The 18,718-nt window shown below is 41.1% G+C and overlaps 1 protein-coding gene across 1 annotated transcript; it reads left to right on the forward strand.

Annotated features, from left to right (window-relative positions):
- The first annotated feature begins 5,173 nt into the window (after positions 1–5,173).
- On the forward strand, positions 5,174–10,382 carry LOC115371714 (INSYN2B protein-like). The gene is made up of 3 exons (XM_030069191.1): positions 5,174–6,254; positions 7,199–7,273; positions 9,662–10,382. The coding sequence occupies exons 1-3, from the start codon at positions 5,425–5,427 to the stop codon at positions 9,879–9,881; spliced, it is 1,125 nt and encodes a 374-aa protein (XP_029925051.1). The 5' UTR covers positions 5,174–5,424; the 3' UTR covers positions 9,882–10,382.
- The last annotated feature ends 8,336 nt before the right edge of the window (positions 10,383–18,718 follow it).

The following is an 18,718-nucleotide window of genomic DNA, read 5'->3' on the forward strand; positions in this document are numbered from 1 at the left end:
ACAATATTTTAATGATTGTACATTTTGTTTGTTCAGGGACTAAGGGTGGAAATTAGCTTTAGGGCTATAGCCTTGTACAGTGCATCTCTCCCTTTCGGGTTAATGTCCCCTGTACCTTGTCCCTGTTTTCAAAAAATAAATAAATAAATCAAATCACAAATTGCAAGAATTGAGCACACAAGTATTTGTGTGCTGAGATTTCCCTACAAAACCAATGCAGGTAAGAAAAATACCTGTGATAACAAGTACATGTGTTAAGTAAATTCTAAAAATGCAATGCAATAAGCTGTAAAGTTAATGTAATTTTAATTTTTGAAATAACTGACCTGTCCCCTTTGTGCCCATGTCTGTTTGCTGTCATTCTCATTATAGTATTACAATGAATGAAGTGACCAGAGGCTATCATCAGTAAACCAATGATCACGTTTAATGGCCAGTCAAAACCTTTTCATGTATAAACACCCGTAGGCGAGACAGCAATGGGCCAGCACGCTCCAAAGTTCAAATGGCAAAATTAAGTAAGCTGACTGAGAGATCAAGTGGCGTGTGTTGTCTCCAAAACAACATAAGATGGAGATAAATATGTACAGAGAATCTGTTTCTGACAATATGCACCTTTATTTACAGTCATATATATTGTATTACATCTATGTAAATATGCAAGTAAATTAATAGAAATTATATATGGTTATTTCAATGTGTATTTAGGTGTGTATAAGCATATATGCTATTCACCCATGAATTTATAGAAATATAAGTATACATTCATAAATGTGTAATATTTGGTTCATTATAACTTAAAATAACTTTTAATTTATGACAGCTCAAATACTATGCAATAATGCAAGACAAATGTATGAATTTCCTTTTGGTAAAGCAAGTACAATATTTTTGCTTTTTTTTCTCTCACCAGCTTGGATTAGAAATTGTTGCTGATGCATTTTCTGCTTTCTGAGATGCATAGTAATTTATACACACTCCCTACCCCACTGATGCAAGTCACTTCCTCTCTCTCTCCTCCTCCCTTGCTCTCTTTCTCTTTCTCCACCCAGCTGTAGATCAGGGGGCATGGATACTGGGAAGGAGGATAGTGGCAGAAATAAGAGGGAGAGCAAGAGAGAGAGAGAGAGGGAGGGAGAGAGAGAAAGGGAGAGAGAGAAAGAGGTAGGAAGGCAAGGGATAGTAGGACAGAGTGCGTTGGAGGGCAGCATAGCATACTGCTGTATTGTGAGTGTGGAGTGAACCAAAACAAGCAGAGAAAGGATAAAGCGACATTCCTGGGCTTGAAACCTGATCAATACAAAACAGATTAGTTCAGAAGCTGCGCGTTGGAAATACTTCTCATAAAGTAACATTGCTCTGCAGAATTGATCGCCCGCAGGCTCCTCTGAGTTTGTAATATGCCACCAAGGGACTGAAAATATGAAGACAGGCACTCCTCTACAAACCTTGAGTACCAAGGAGGACATAAAAGAGGAGGTAAAAAACTGGACCTTGGCATTTGGACTTCACACAAAGAGACGTCTTGCACAGCAGGATCAAACAAACACTAAGGTAAGATTGCCATAAAGGCTCAATAAAACACAGTTGACAGCGTTTCTGCAGAAGCCAGGGGATAAGCTCTTTGTTGCTCTGTACTGATAGAGTAAAAAGTATGCGGTATTGCAAGGACAATGTTTTGTTGTTTTTTTTTTTTTTCTTTGCAGACTTCAGAGAGGGATTTAATGATGTATTAACATGGCAGGACAGTTGTCACTTAATGTTAGACAGTGACAACAGACATGGGTCACTTGACTGAGCCTGAGTAATATCAAATGGCACGGCAACCAAAATAATAGTCCCTACAGGTATAGATGACTAAATGGTATTTTCTGTAATTTTGACATCGCTGGGTGAAGGCTGGTGGGGAGGATAACAAGGAGGAAGGAGAGAAGGGGGGCTTGTCACAAAATGTTTGCATGACAGTTTGGTCATAAAGGAACGCATGTGTGCGCACACTAGCGCGCACGCACGCACACACAAACACACAAACACACAAACAAACACACGCAGTCACATTGGATCATATACTGTAGCATCATGCTCAAGCACAAATAGCCACACACTATCGTCCTTGTGTTGACCACTGAAGTGTAGTAGCGTAAATTACCAAAATGACCTCCCATATGCAAATGCACACACACACACACACACACACACACACACACACACAGAAAGCTTAATGAAGTTCATTACATCCATGTATACATTATGGCCTCTGTCCAAGGTGAGATGAATGCAGAGGACAACAGTGTGCTAAGCTGTCTGCTATGAGCCACGCTGCAAAGAGAAAGTGATTTTTAATTGTATTCTGCATACAAGCAAGTTCCATGTACTGTTAGACAAAGAGGAATGGCCTGTGCAATATGCTGTGAAGGAGTAATGGACCACAATATGCAGTACGATATTTGCTTTCACAGCAGCAACCTTGTCTCGTTATCAAACACTTTGTCCTCCACATTTTTAGCCATTCAAACTATTTCAAGAGAGTTTGAGCTCCAGTAAGTTGTGACAGGGCCCATTTGTATCTCTCCTATCTCAGATCTGCAACTGACTTTGGCCAGCACTAGTTTTCCCTTGTTTCTGTAGCATTTTAAACAACTCTTTGTCTAAATCCCAGCTCTGCACATTGTTAGAACTTCTCCTGCTGACTCATCGATTCCTTTCAGAACACCAACTTAAAAGCCTCTCAATGTGTGAACTTCCTTTCTTCCTTTTAGACAGATGTATTGGTGAGGAAACACTCCTTTTCGCTTGGGTTGTCAGACTGTTGAGTCAATCAGAGAAGAGATGGGGAGACGAGCTGCCGATCTGACGACGCCGGTTCCAGTTTTAGGCGTTCCCGCCCTGGTTGGAGTGCGGGGCTGGAAGACAACGGGAGGAGAGAGAGCTGGAGGAGCGCTGCCGCAGACATGGGGCCTGCAGTGCAGCGTCGGTGTTCAGACATCCCCGGGGATAAGAAGACCACCTGCTGAGCACAGTACAAAGCTAACAGATATGCTGCCTGTGCAGTCGGATAACAGCATCTTTCAAACATCCAATTGCTGTATTTCCAAGGAAACAGAAGACGAAGGGATACACCTGCAAACAAAGAATGATAGAGAGAGGGGGGCTTTTTTAAAACAGAAAAGTGTGGAATCCAAGGCCAAAAAAGAAGTGACTTTCAAAGTGATTGCAGGTGAGACCTCTGAGGACGTGGCCTGTAGTCAGAGAAACAGTGGAACTCAGTGCTATGCCAGAGCAATCAAGACCAATCCACACTTTGCAGGGAATCTAATGAATGACAGGCCTAAATTGAAGCTTAATGTGCGCTACACCAATGGCAGCGTGGTTGACTCGGAGGCTCTTGGTGGAATTAGCATTGATAATGATGAGATAGAGCCTGGAATGGCTGCAGCCTCTCATGGAAGAGACCAAACCAGACGGAGAGGCCATTGTGTGGAGCAGCCTGGGAAAGCAAAGTTATTATCTGCAACCCGACCTTTTGGTGTGCCACAAAAAATATGCAGCCAGTGTGGTGGAAGGCAGACTGTACCCTCTGGAGGTGCCACTTTTGGAGGGAAAAGGCCTTCTGCTAATGCTTGCTTAGAGGGGACTCCATTAAAATCAAGCCTTGCCTCACTCTCAGTGAGTCCACCTACTGGGAAACACAAAGACTTCAATCCTTGCCATCTCACAATCAACGAAAGAAGGCCTAACCTCACAGTCAGCCCACCACCTTTATATTTTAATGGTGAACTGAGATATACAAACACACCACACCCTTCATGTCCGGTGCATTCTATCAAGGGACGCTCCAGGGGTAATCTGATTACTCCGGTACATACACATCCCCCTCGTAATTCCATGTCGTCCCACCTCGCCACCATCTTACACACTAAAACTGTCACTGTCACTAAAGCGACGATTGAAACAAGACAGGACGATCTCAGTTTGAAATCCCAAGAAAAACAATCAGAAATCAGCAAAATCCCCCGACCGACGAGTCTCACATTGCCTCCGCAGATGGCCATTGCCACCAAACCAAACAACCCGCATTCAAACTCTCACCCTAAACCACCACAACACATCACAACACAAAATGACATTCTAAAAAGCGTATGCGTATCTGTGCATCCTCCACCTGAAAGCATTCCACTTTCATTGACTCTGTCAGAACCTACCCATTCATACACAGCTACTGCCCCCCGGCATGCAAACACACCCTGTGAAACTACATGCAATACAACCACATCCTATAATCCTTCAAAACCAGCCTCTGAACCCGCACCTCCGAAGCTTGCTAACGATTCAGCGCCCTCAGCGCATACACAACAACTACACACTGCCTCAAACCCTACTCAAAACCCATGCCTGCCCTCTAAATGTCCCAACTCATCACAAACAATTACAGCATTAAACAGCACTCATAAATCAAAAGCAGCACCATCCCCACCCACAAGTCCATTGTTTACTAAACCTGAGACAGTTCATAAACCACAAGCGACCTCATCCTCAATAATAGAGAGCAAATCACCTGTTAAGCCCTGTTTTGTTGACACCACATTGCATTCATCAGCAAAATCCAGCCCCTCTAGTACAGCGCATACAATTATTTCACACACAATCCTTAGTAAATTTGTCCCACTCAACATTTCCAATCATAACACTACTTCTGGTTTAACTATTCCCAGCTTCCAACATATAACTAGTAAATCTGTCTGTGGACAAATCCAGCCACTTAAACCTAGTTCCTCAATTTCAAAACCTACACCACATGTAACTACAGTCTCTACATCTCTGAGCACCACACCTTGTACAGCTGTACTCCTTACCCTCAATGCTCAGTCGCAAATGATTACAGCTCCAATCTCCTCATCTACATGTAGTAACACAGTATATAAAATTATACCCTTCATGACCACCTCAACCAATGTGAATAATTCCCTATCAACAGCTAACCACTCTGCATGCCCATTGCCTGAAAACCACAGTAATGTGTATCTATCATGTTCAAGTTCACTGCTTCAATCAAGTGACTCCTCGAAACAAATTAAAATGCTTAACCTCAATGATGTGCCACATACAAATGCTCACGGCACCACAGAAACCACATTAGAGACCAAAACTCATGACAAGCCCACAACAACTTCAGTCACACTGCCAGAGAAAGTCAGTTATGTTTCAAATACATTGTTGATCCACAATGACCAACATTCATATCATCTGGATGGCTCTTATCAAAACATACAAAAGAGCGAAAGTACAGCTGCAGTATCTAGTGATCAGCATGTTACCAATCATACAAGCACCCAAAATATTCAACTTGCACCAACCTTTAATTCCAATACCAAATCATACATTGCTACGAACACAGACAAAGGTAATCCTATAAATGAAATAGTTATGCAGGAGTCAAAAGTCCATGGAAACTCAACTTTATCACAGGACAGTAACCTTCAGAGTTACATTTCCATAATAAAGTCACACAGTTCTGGTCTGCAGGGTTGCATAAACACAAAACAACAAACGCATGCACAATATCAAGGATGCACAGAAACAGGACACAGCGGTGCCCACTCATCAGTCAAAACAACCAATGAGGCAAACTCAAATACAGAGCAATTTCCCTCGGGTGCACCAGCGAGGCATGCAAATATTAAACATACATCCAGTGCAGGTAAACAGACCCATCCGAATTGCTCAACACCCCTAGTTGTAGCACAAACAAACTGTGAGCCCATTATCGCATCACAGCCAAACACTACTGCGCATATCAACCCAATCTCCAAATCTTCAGGACACCTAAACTGTGACTCAGATATATCATCATCACAAACACACACAGGCCCAAAGCTCTCAGTCATGTCCCAGGCCCTATTGAACACAAATAAAGAGCTTTGCACACACACAGAACCCAAGTGTAATTCTATAATGCCAGCATCAACAATGCATTTGGCATCCCTCCGATCCCATGAGACACACACAACTGTGAGCCCAGATTCACAGTTTAGTCCCGCCACCCTCCAGCTCTGCACGGCGGACCCTAGCCAGGCTCACTCCCACCCAGCAGATGCAGCCCTGTTGTTGCCTCCTTCCCCTGAATGCTGCAAATCTGCAGCCCTCCAGCAGAGGCTGGAGGCTGTGGAGGCCAGCCTCACAGCCAACAAGGACAGGATCACTACCCTGCTCAACATTATCCAGGATCTGGAGATGTGCCATGCTCCCACCAATGGGTAAGTAACAGGGAATGGATGATGATGAGGAGGAGGACAAGAGAGAAAAAGAGAGAGAAATGTTGTAGTATAAAATTTTATACACTTTCCTGGATGTCACCCACTGGACTTCTCTGTGTTAACTGTAAAACACAGTAGAAGCAGAGATATAAGGATACATGTGTTTTTTTTTGTTTTTTTGTTTTTTTGTTTTTTAAGGCTGACACCAATATGCATTTTTGTAGATACTTTTGAGACAGACCTGTCTTAACATAAGTTAAAATAAGTTAAAATGACTTAAGATAAGTTTCAGACTATGTTCATTTTAAACTTTTGCTAACGGTACAGTGACGGGTAATCAATTGTATCAGGACTGTATCAGTAATACCTGATACACACAGTTTCACAATTAGCCAAATATCCACAGTAATAATAATATTGGACAGATACCAATATATCGGTGCTGATATATCAGTCTATCTCTACACATAAGATTTATGAGGATATTTTGTCAATAGGGAAATTTATTAAGCATGTTATGATGTGAAGTGCTACCATAGCTATGGGTCTGTAAGCACTTTTGTGCATGCCTGCTTAAATGACAGGAACTTCTGCACCTGTGTCATTACCTGCCTGTATCTGACTCTTTTGGGATAAATAGCAGAAATTAAAATGGCTTCCTGCTAGTGTTGCTGTCAGTCATTCTCATCCATTGTAGTGAGCTAACAGTTTGTGAATGAGGTCATGTTTCAGACTAACAAACTCTTAATAACTGGCTGCAGACTGATGTCTGGCTTAATGCATGTTATTCTGCTCATTAGTGCCAATGGCAGCCTGGATGGATTTCAAACAGAGAGAGGATGAGAGAGCAGAATATTTGGTCTTGAACCTGGGAGGATATGTGCTTTGAAAGTCAACCTTATCTGCTGTATATGCAGTGTTCTCTTTTTATTCCTTTATTGTAGTTGGCGATGCTACAAAACAGGACAGGACCTCAAAAACTGCCCGACCTGCCAGAAGACCGCTTGTATAGTCTATAGGTGAGAGGATGATGAAAACACCAGTTTGACCTTTAAAGTAGTTAAGTGAGACTAGAAAATCGAGAATTCATCTCTTGCCCGAATATTACATTTTGTCCATATTGTGACTATTTCATACAACACTTCAGTACTCCTCATATTTGATTAGAGGCAGAAATCACTATGCCTAAGGGAAGTCAGAAAATTCTTTGGGCTTAAGAACATTTCAAAGGGAGAAAACTTCCAATATAAAGGAAGGTAAAGGAAACATGATAACCACTCATTTCGACTGGCACTTAATTGGTTAGACCTTTTAAATGATAACTCATGGCAGTTTCTATTAAGCAGAAAAATATAACAGATGAAATGCATGTATATAATATATAGCCAATGTAGTGCTATGTATAAGTAAATAGCAGCGACAAACTGATACTGATGTTACTGATATGGATGACACTCATGTTTTCTGAGTACATTAGACAAAACATTTTGTAGGTGTTACAGTTGATACTAGACAGGATACTGTGCAGGTAAACTGGTGCCATACCTCTTTCTAAACTAATAGCCCGTGTGAGTGAGTGGATGTAAAGACTTTTGAGAGATCAAGCCCCTTTGCCTCTTCACTTGCCAGTCTGCCAGCAGCTCTCTGCCAGCTGGCTCACCTCTCTGAAAATAAATGACTTATGGGCCGTCATCACTTACCAAGTAAAAAGCTCTGTACTCTTCATTTGTTACTTGTTCGGGATATAGAGGAGGCGTAAATCTTTCACTTTTTATGAACAATACATCTTTGGGCACAACTGTCAGTGCAAGTGCTTACTGTACATGTATAAATCAATTCACTGCTTTTTGTAGACTGTGGTGGCCTTTAAGGTAGCAGCAAGACAGTAATGGCCATGGCTGAGCAGAATACAGCCTGCAGAAATGATCTTTTTTACTTGTAAATTACATTTAAATAAGATCACGTGGCCCTAAACTTGTTTAGCAATGAGGTACAGGTCATGGGTGGCATACCAAGTAGGTTGTCCTTGGCAGTGCAGATTAGTTCATCTCATGTGAAATTAAGATGTTCATTCGTTCTTTGGTGCTGCATTATCACATCACTGCAGCAATGAAAGAAGGCCCCAGTCTTTAAATTCATTAAAAAAACAAAAAGATGCAATCAATCATTTTTGGGTGAATTATTTTTTGAGAGCTGTCAGGAGATGAGAAGCAGATTACAGTAGGATTTATGAATTTACCTGGAATAGCCTAGTCTGAAATTGAAATTGAGCTGATTCCAAAACAGCTCATTGCATTTTGATATTTTCACGTCCTACAGCAAACTTGAGGAAGAACTCAGATAAATATCTCCTTTTTTGACAATAATGAGACTGAGAGGTGTTGTCAGTTCTGCATATACATTACATTCACATAAAGGGCGAATTAATTTTACTATAAGGAAACATACTGTTCTGTTCCAATAGAAAGCCCAAACTTCCTGTCACCTCTCATGATCGTTCTACTGGTTTAACATTGTCTGCATAATCTGATTGAACCTGTAGTAGCTGTGTCTGAAGATGGCCCACATCTATTTACATGGACACAGTTTATTATAATGTGTAATAAATCAGTGACTACTTTATGAGGACTTGTCATGCAAAAGAGTCTGCCTGCAATCTGCCATTGGTGCTGGGTTAATCTTGGTTTGCACACACCAGCTGAAGCGTTGCATCAGGTAGAAGCAATAGGAGAATTAAATTCTCTACAATTGAGCCAGAAAAAGCGTATGCAGAAAGGAGGTTAACAAATATAAAAGCCGTCTTCACGGTCACAGTGCTTGTTATTTTTGAAAAATGCTCAATGCCCGATAAGGCAAAATCTATAAAGTGCTTTATTTTGAAATATTCTGAGCATTCCCCTTGATCTACTTACTTTCAAACCATCTTTGCATGACAAAAAGATGTTATATAAGTTGATGTAGTGCCTGGTGTGTGTTGGCATCTGGTCCTCAAAGGCCAAGTGGAAGGTAGGCATAATGAGATGTACATAATGCCAGGAAAAAAAAAAAAAAAAAAAAAAAAAAAAAAAAGATTATTTTGGATGGAATGGAATGCCCACCTGCCCAAACAAATTCGCTGCTTTTAAATTTCATAAGCACAGGGTGTCCTACAAAAACAAAAAGAAATGTAATGACAATACATGTTGAATTGTAGCCCAAAAGGCTACCTTAAAAGAAGTACACAACATACGCAAGAATAAGCTGATGATACAGTGTTATGGCTACAGGAATATAGCAGGTTTGACACTCGTCAAACACTGATTGCTTTATTTGGCAAGAGCTGAATTCTCCTCTGTCTCTGAAATATTCAATTATCTATCTGTGTTTTGGTTGTTCAGTAATTTTCTGCTGCATGTCTGTCTGTATAGTGTCGAGTATGACTTCAGGCAGCAGGAGAGGCGCTTCTTGGAGGTTCTGAATCATCCAGCAAGTGAGAATAATGCTTTCCCCCTCCCCTTGTCCCAACCCCAAAACATTACCCTGCTCAGGGATGCCATTCTTAAGAACGTAACCAAGTCTAAGGTCAAAAGCAAAAAGTTGTGCAAGACTTTATTCAAATGGCTACCCCGGAAAATTCAACAGATGTAATGCTCTTGACGTTACCTCTGCGCCATTTAAAAAGCCAACAGCATGTTTTACAGTTACAGGAGCAATCTTCACAGAGAACTCTTATCATTTCCTTCCCATCTATAAAATGGGACTGTGCTGAATATGCTCTTAGCCAATAGGCTTCAACTCTCTAGCCCTTTCTCACAGCTTGTAAGCAAATTTTGTACTTATATTTTCCTCCAATCTTTGTGACTCCCACATCCTCTATCATCCATAAGGTATTTTCATTACTGAAAGTTACTGGTATTTTTGTCAACATACTCTTTTAGCATAATTAAAGCTTCAGTGAACTCTGTCTCATCATAGCCACTGATTGTCCTACTCAGTTGTACATATGAAGTTCTTGAAACATTTCATTCTATTTTCACTGGTATGAATTATGCAATATTGGTTCCAGGTAATATATTAGCATTTCCCTTGAATTGCCTTAGATGCTTCCCCCAGAATAATGTATAAAAAAATCATTTTTGAATGGAAGAATAAAAAAAAAGCGAAAATAAACATAATTTATTCACCATTAATTTGTATATTAATCGAAATCTGTTCATGTGTTCAGGACTTGCCACTGCAGACTTCTGAGCTTGACCTCAAAGACTTTAGTCAAGGTATAATGCACTAACAAATTTTTTCAACTATACAAAGACCAACGGACTGAAGTCATGCCAATCCTCCACAACCTAACAAGGCTTGACAGGTCACAACTGCTAACTGGTCCTGAGAGTGTAGAGAATGGAGAAAGCTTCATTATGCCATTCCCAATTGTGCTGATGGTCTCCAAATCCCCAAACAATCCGAAGCCTAACTGAACTTCTTAAAAGGTTTCTGAGTTAAACAATGACATGACAGAAAGCTGCAATGAAGCATGAGTCCCACAATCAAAATGTTCATGTGCACATGCATACACCCACACACGCACACATGGCTTCACACACATGAAAAGAGTACAAACACTAAACTAAACCCCGTGGATGGCTTCACTGGAGCATTAATGAATTACAGTATCAACCCAGGGGAAACATGAGATTTGGAGAAGTTTGGATCATAGCTCAGAGATGACTAGGAAAAGTTTAAACTATGTGTGTTCTAGTCAGGCAAATGCCATCTAGCTGTCCAGCCAGGTTAACATCGCATCTCTCTCTCTCTCTCTCTCTCTCTCTCTCTCTCTCTCTCTCCCTCCACACACTCTCCCTCTACCTCTGTCTTACTCACATTCTTACACACAGGCTCACACATATTCTCAAAGTTCAGTGGAGACAGTGACGATGACCTTTTATAATGCCTCCATGGCTGGAAGCCATTGTGTATGTGTGTATGTGTGTATGTGTGTATGTGTCCGTGTGTGTGTGTGTGTGTGTGTGTGTGTGTGTGTGTGTGTGTGTGTGTGCGTGTGTGCGTGTGTGCGTGTGTGCGTGTGTGCGTGTGTGCGCGTGTGTGTGTGTGTGTGTGTGTGTGTGTATGTACCTGGGTATTTACCTGGGTGTGTACTGTATGTATTATAATCATTTGAGTGGGGGAACCAGTTAGTCACTATGAATGCATGTCTGGAAATCCTATAAATGAGAGTAAATAATATCCACTGAAACTTTAGTTTATTCTTACACACACTGGTTTAAACTAAAAGTGCAGGTATGAAGACCTGTGTCCTGAATGTGAGAGCCTTGCAGTTTCCTGCAGGTAGTGCCGCTTCGGTCAAAAGGTTGACTCTCCAGTGTAACTAAGTGGGAGTAATTTTGCCTTGCAGTGTTGAGTTAATGGCTTTCAAGCTCAATATAGGCTGTCAAGCTAACCCAAACTGATTGTCTGATTGTTGGTTTTGAAATCTTGAATGTAACAGCATACAGTGTGTTTATGTTGTACATTACACTGCAAAAAACAGGCATTCTGTTTGACTACTCTCCTGGAATTGCCACCTTGGTGGAGGGTTTGTGTGCCAATGGCCAACCTAACTGTGTGTTCAGACCAAATGTGAAGTGGGTTTTTGTGCAAACAGATGCAAATTCACACTGTATGACATGAATGACATGAAAACGCAAAATTTGTGTAAATTTGTGTATTCATGTCAGTTTAAAATTTTCATCTCAAGCAAAAAATTCACTGCTGTATTCGTGCAAGTCTGCTAGGTGAATTTTCACCTTGGTTTGGTCTAAACACACCATTAGAGGTGATTTGGAAGCCTTTATGAATGGTCTCATGGACCAAACTGGCAGCTCACCCTGATTAGGGAGACTGGAGGATGGGATGGGAGCTTGTAGACTAGTGCCTGGCAGACAGCCACAGAGTCTAGTTGGGCTTGGCCCAATCGAGCAATGCAAAGCTGTCCTCCTGTGGGCCCCCATGAAGCGGGGACCTTGCCTATTGTGGAGTTTCACAGGATGAAGTGAGGTGGGAAGGTGTGGGGTTACTTGCCATATTGGAGTTTGTCTCAGTAAACAAGAGGTTTGCCTCACTGTAGCTACTATGTGTTATGGAGGGGAAGGCTCTGACTATAATTGTCGGCACATGAGTGCCAAAGAGCACTTCAGATTATCCAGCCGTCTCTGGCTGTGGTCAGATGGTCATAAGTGTCTGTTGTGGTGGCACCCTAAGAAACCAATGGTGGACACCAACACTGAAGGAGGTCATCAGGCTGAAGGCCCTCTGGAGTCAGGAGAAAGGTAACGGATGACCAGAGGAACTGCACCTTCAGTGGTAAGGAAGTGAAAACTCGGATATGGGAGGAGTTTGGGAGGCCATGGAGAAGGATTTTTGGTTGGCCTCAAAAAGGTCATCAGGTGACCGAGGAGGGGTAGGCATAACCTTGTCCACAATGTTCTCAGAAATATGGGGATGTGCTGACCTCAACTGAAAATGTAGTTGAATGGGAGGAACATCTTGAGGACTTCTTAAACCTGACAGACAAGCCCTGTGGAGGAGGCAGGGTGGGACGATTGGCAGAAAGGGTGGAAATGACTGGTGTAGTTGGAGAAACTCTGTATTGTGAAGGCACCATGAGTGGATGAGATCTGCCCAGAAATGCTGAGGGCTCTGAATGCTTTGGGCTGTCATGGTCGACAAGTCTCATCAGTGTTGTGTGTATGTTAGGGACAGTGCCTGTGGAGTGGCAGATCAAGGTGGCTGTTCCCATTTTTGAAAAGAGGGACTCTAGGGTGTGCTCTGACTATTGGGGTATCACACTGCTCACTCTCAATGGGAAAGTTTAGGCCAGGGTACTGGACAGGAGACTCCCTCAGAATGTGGAACCTCAGATTCAGAAGGGACAATGCAGATTCTGTCCTCATCCGGTCTACATGTAGTTTATGGGTTTGGAGGAGGTTTATGACAGTGTGTTGTGGGGTGTGGAGTCGAGGATGCCAGGGTCACCACTGCTAGCCATTTCATCCCCATTTAACAGTGTCAGAGCTGTGTCAGCATTCTTAGCAATAATTCAAGATCATTCCCAGTGGGTGCTGGACTCAGCTGAAATCTGCTTCAGCTGTGCTTTATCACCAATTCTGATGGTGACTTTCATGGACAGGATTTCAATGCACAGTTGGGGATTGGAGGATGCCCAGCATGGTGGCCTCAGGTTTGTCTCTCTGTTTGTTTTTTTTTTTTTTTTCCAGATAACCTGACCATGTTGGCTGACCTCCAGCATATGCATGTTTTGTAGCAGAGTGCGAAGTGGTCAGGATGAGCATAAGCACCTCAAGTTCATGGATCATGGATGAGGTGTGAGAAGCTCTGACATCCTGAAGGAGCAGAGCCACTGCCCCTCTGAACAGCTGAGATAATAATGATGATGATGATGATGATTATGATGATGATGATGATAATAATAATAATAATAATAATAATAATAATAATAACCATCATCATCATTAACTTTTTTTTATTCTTTTGTTTTATATAGCACCTTTCATGGCCAGGTCAAAGTGCTTTACACAAAAAATGAAGTGAAAAAATGAAAAAAAAAAAAAAGGTTGTTAATTGCAGATAGATAGATAGATAGATAGATAGATAGATGTTAAATGTATATCAGAAAATGGTTATGTGAGAATGTGGACATTTAAATAAATAAATAAATAAATAAATAAAAAGCAGTATCAGAGGACCTAAGGGCTGAAAGTGTTTGGGCATCTAATTAGGATGCCTCCTGGGCACCTCTTTGTGGAGGTGTTCGAGGCACATCCAACTGGGAGAAGACCCAAGATCCTCAACATGCTTGAGGGACTATAAATCCCAGCTGTCCTGCAAATGCCTCAGGATTCCCTAGGAGAAGATGGCAGATGCGGGCAGGAAAAATGATATCTGGGCTGCCCCCCTCAGTCTGCTACCACTGATCCCACATAGGCACTTATGCAGCAGATACTGGATGGAAGGATGGACTCCACTGTAATGTCTAACATGATATTAAAAAAATATAAGTTTATATTCTGACACTCAAGGTCACCAGGAATTCCTCTGTAAAATACATATCTTCTGTTTTTCATCTCCCTATTCATGTGTGTTGCATTTACAGAATGGCTCTCTAAACATAGTTCTAACTAAAATAACTAAAAATTAACTAAAATATGACTCAAAGAGTACCACATAAAGAAGTGGTGGGCACACTTGATTTTTACACTGACCACTGAATTTTGAAAATATAACTGTTTGAATGAAAACGTTGAAAAACACAGAATATGAATCCATTCAACCAGCATTGTTTGCTAATTATGCTTTAAAATGTTTGTTAATCATCAGTCTAGCTAAGTACATTTACATTAATGCTTTCTGCACAAACTAGCACAAATCCATCAGCTTTATTCAGTAAATGAGGCGACTTTAGGCGATATTTCAAGGTCAGTTTCTGGCACAAAACATAAGTCTCTCTCACTCTCTCTGTCTGTCTGTCTCTCTCTCTCTCTCTGTTTCTCTCTTTCACTATCTATCTATCTATATCTGTCTGTATGCATTTTGTTTCATGTGTAAAATTTAACCTATATCAATATATTTTTTTCACATGGTGACTTTTATCAGACTTACTGACCATCAAAGACAGCAATGTACCATTGATATCAAACCTAAATAACAAAAATTAACAAACTCATTTCCTCTGCGCAAGAGATGCCAGCACAAAAGAGAGCACTGGAATTCCTGACCAGAGACTTCTGCTGAGATTCTGCAGTTCTCTGAAAAAGGACCTGCCAAGTTTGAAAACTAGCACTGCTTAGACAGTATTGTAGGAGCAGCACTGCGCTGAGCACCAGAGCCAAAGAAAGATTGGTCTGTACAACAAAACACAAACAGGGCCAGGCAAACTATTGCACTTCTACAACAAGCTATATCCTAGAGTATTTTTCACAGTGAAATAAATCTATCTGTCCATTGTGTAATGATTGAAATGTTTCTTTTCAGAAATGATCAGATGTGAGATCCTTCAATACTAGTTCAGATTTCTCCCAGTGGTTGTGAATAAGAGTGTAATCCACACAATGGCAAGGAACTGCAATTCATTTGGATCAAGGTCATATACTATGTACCCATAATGTAACATTTTAGTTTGAATAGTTTTAGTTTTAGTGTGAATTATTTTTTTGAATGTGTCAGTTGTGTTAATATAACTGGCTGACACTGTGGGCATTAAATTCAGACACTACAATAAGCAATATTTCTCAATCTTGAACTAAAATGCAAGGTAAATATTTCTTTGAATCTCCCACCCACAGTTCAAACAAATATTTTCCATCTCAACAACTCTACAGGAACTCTGCAGTTCCTTTTACCACAGAAGATTCAGAATTTTGCTTGCTTGCTGTTCTCATCAGAATTTCTATGTGTCATTTAAGACATAAGGCATGGTACACAGGCAGATGCAATATGTGTTTTCATGTTGTAAATGTCTGTCACATTTGTCATAAAATGAAGAAGCACTTTGGAACGGTTCTTGCTATCCACCTGTCTGAAACATTTGCCCTGATAGCTTCATGTTTTCGGTTCTCTTTCTCTTGCAGTCACTGATATTCACAAGCAGTGGATTCAGCCTTTTCCATTCTCCCCAAAGAATCTCCTGAAACCAATTTGAATCATGATATTCCATGTTTTTGCAGATCTCATTCTGTAGCCTGTCTGTGCCACATTGGTAGCGTTGGGTATGTGGATTGTGCAGCCAGCTCTGCCACTCAGAAGTCACACAACACTGGCATCAATTGTGTGTTCTGTGCTACCTATCAGATGTACTGACATCAAAGTCAATCATGGCTCTGCTAACTTTGTCCAAGATGATGGTACAGCAGTGAAATATGGACTGTTGGCCGATCTCAAGCCATTAGATTATTTATTTCAGATCCATCAGTCTGTCAAAACTTGACTTCAAAGACACACACCCCTCCTGCAGTAGCTGTTTAGAGACTACTGTTGTCTATTAATCTGTATTATGAGGTTGTTATCAATATGTAAGCACAGATGGACACACACACACACACACACACACACACACACACACACACACACACACACACACACACACACACACACACAAACACACACACACACAGGCATCACATGTTCCACATATTCCATGATGACAGCATTGGCTACAAGCCTCATTTGATTGAAACCAGAGTGAGGCAGGCCCTGGGGATTAACAAATCCTACCTGAAAAACTGGGTCTTGAAGTCCAGATTTGAAAAAATAACCCATATGTACCTGCTGAAGCAGATATGTGCTTGAAAGAATGAGCTGTCTAAATTTTACTGTAGTCAAAACAGACTGATGATTCATGTACAGAACAAACACGTCCTTTCTCAAATCAAAAACAGAAATAGCTTTGCAATGTGATTTTTAACATTATTCATTGGTTTATTGATGGATTATAAATCCCTGTGGATTTTTGAATGTACACTGCGCAACAGAGAAGTCAGCATAAATGTTTAAATAGTCAGGCATACAAGACTGTACCTAAAGCTGGTGGTGGTTTACTATCTTGCTCAAGGACAAGTGTGGTCTTTCAAAACGAATGAGCACAATGTTTTAATGTGCAAATATGAGCTCACTGCTCAAAAGCGAGAGAGACATGTTTTTCCATGAAGAGGATGTGAATAGAAAATGGCAGTAGTTTGACATTGTAATAGTGCAGCACAAATTAACTGTGTTGTAGCTGATAACTCCCAACAACTATCATCTACCATCTCAACAGTTCCCAATTCATGGCCATATGTTTTTACAGTGAGGGTTGCAGGTTTAAACCTAACCATACCATAATCTCAACCAGGCCGTTGTAGTTGCCTAAACTTAATTGAGCTAACCTTCAGCTCAGTTTTACTTTTTCTAATGAGTGAGCTGACTTTTTTGCTCAGTAGCTTTGTAGAATATACAATGCGCATGCTGGAACAGGAGGGCAAATAACCAAGGATGTTGTAAGAACTTAATGATAATGATATCATGGGATCAATGTTCCTTCTTACAGTTCAACATGCCTTTACATTCTAAGTCAGTTGGAATGATGTGGTAATGAAAAACTGGTAACAATTATTTTCTCTGTACCACGCTTTCCATCTGGCTTCTCTTCTCTACAAAACATTTCAAACGATTTGACGGTGCACATCTCCCATGGACATTTTATGAATCTTTTCTCATTTAGCAGCCCTTATATTATTTTATCATCTTTAAATAGCTCGTGGCTGACGACCCTGCACGGACTGGTGTGCAGTTTTGCATTTTTGGCATTGTCATCACCACTATAATCTGTATGTGGCACCACTGATTCATGACAAGCTTTTAATCCAATAAAATGAATGTTAATGCCATCAAACAAGGCAGCATGGCATGAAATGTCACGCATAGTAACAAAGATGCAAATAAGGCAGCAGGTAGCAAAGTGACTCGGTGGCCTTCTGCTAAGTAACAAACAGCAGGAGTCAAGCATTGCCTTGCAGTTGGAGTCTTTGAATTTTCAATTGCAAATGGCACATGACAAAATCCATACACTACTATCAGTCTCCTGCATGTAATGACATTTTGCGGTGGTTGAATATTATTACTCACTGTTTCAGTAACTGTAGTTAAGAGGCACAAGACTGACTGCAAACAACAGACAGACTACTTCCCAAATTAATTTTTATATCAAAAATCATACGAACAGAAAATTGAATCTAGACAACTCAAAGTGACAGAATTAATTTTGTGCTGCCATGCAGATGTGCATAGAGACAGACCTTGCACCAATTTGTCTGTGCTGAGGTGGAGAAGTGAGGTTATTGTGTATTGTAACCCAATCAGGGTGCACAGCAGCAGCAGTCAGCATGGTTGTCAACCACTTCACATTAGCAAGCTGTTCTTGTGACCTTTCCACATGCAGATAAACACTGACCATGCTTTAAGTGAAAAAAATGCCCCCCAAATTTGCTGTGCACTATAAAATAACGCCGGTTGTGTGTGATCATAATCGCATGATTGTCAGTGTTTGTTTGTCTGCTTGTATGAGCTTGTTTGATAAATATGCAGCCTCTTGTCTGCCTTTCCCTCTGCTAAATATAAACACAACCAACTCTTCCCTCTTTCTCCTCTATAAATGGAAACATCGCTGCCAGTTTGATTCACAGACAGAGGACTAATGACTCATTTTGACGTGGAGACTCACTGGCGGTGTTCCTCGGGGACAATGAGGGGTGGAGGGGGGCAGAGGAGGGTGGTTGGGGTTTACTCTCTCCTCCTCTCAGGGCGGACTTTCCTCCAGAGGGGGTTTAGAGCAACTTTAATTCATTGAGATGTGAGATCAGCTTGCCCTGGGATGAAAATGTAACATGACAGAGTACAATGGAAGAGAGGGGAAAGAGCACTGGTGGATTTTACGTCTA

This window comes from Myripristis murdjan, chromosome 14 (genome assembly GCF_902150065.1).
Source record: "Myripristis murdjan chromosome 14, fMyrMur1.1, whole genome shotgun sequence".
NCBI lineage: Eukaryota > Metazoa > Chordata > Actinopteri > Holocentriformes > Holocentridae > Myripristis > Myripristis murdjan.

Bases quoted from the DNA above. Each gene is read 5' to 3' on its own strand.
- LOC115371714 (XM_030069191.1), top strand. From the start codon at position 5,425: ATGCAGGAGTCAAAAGTCCATGGAAACTCAACTTTATCACAGGACAGT. The intron at 6,255-7,198 runs GTAAGTAACAGG...CCTTTATTGTAG, and splicing joins TGCCATGCTCCCACCAATGG to TTGGCGATGCTACAAAACAG. The intron at 7,274-9,661 runs GTGAGAGGATGA...CTGTCTGTATAG, and splicing joins ACCGCTTGTATAGTCTATAG to TGTCGAGTATGACTTCAGGC.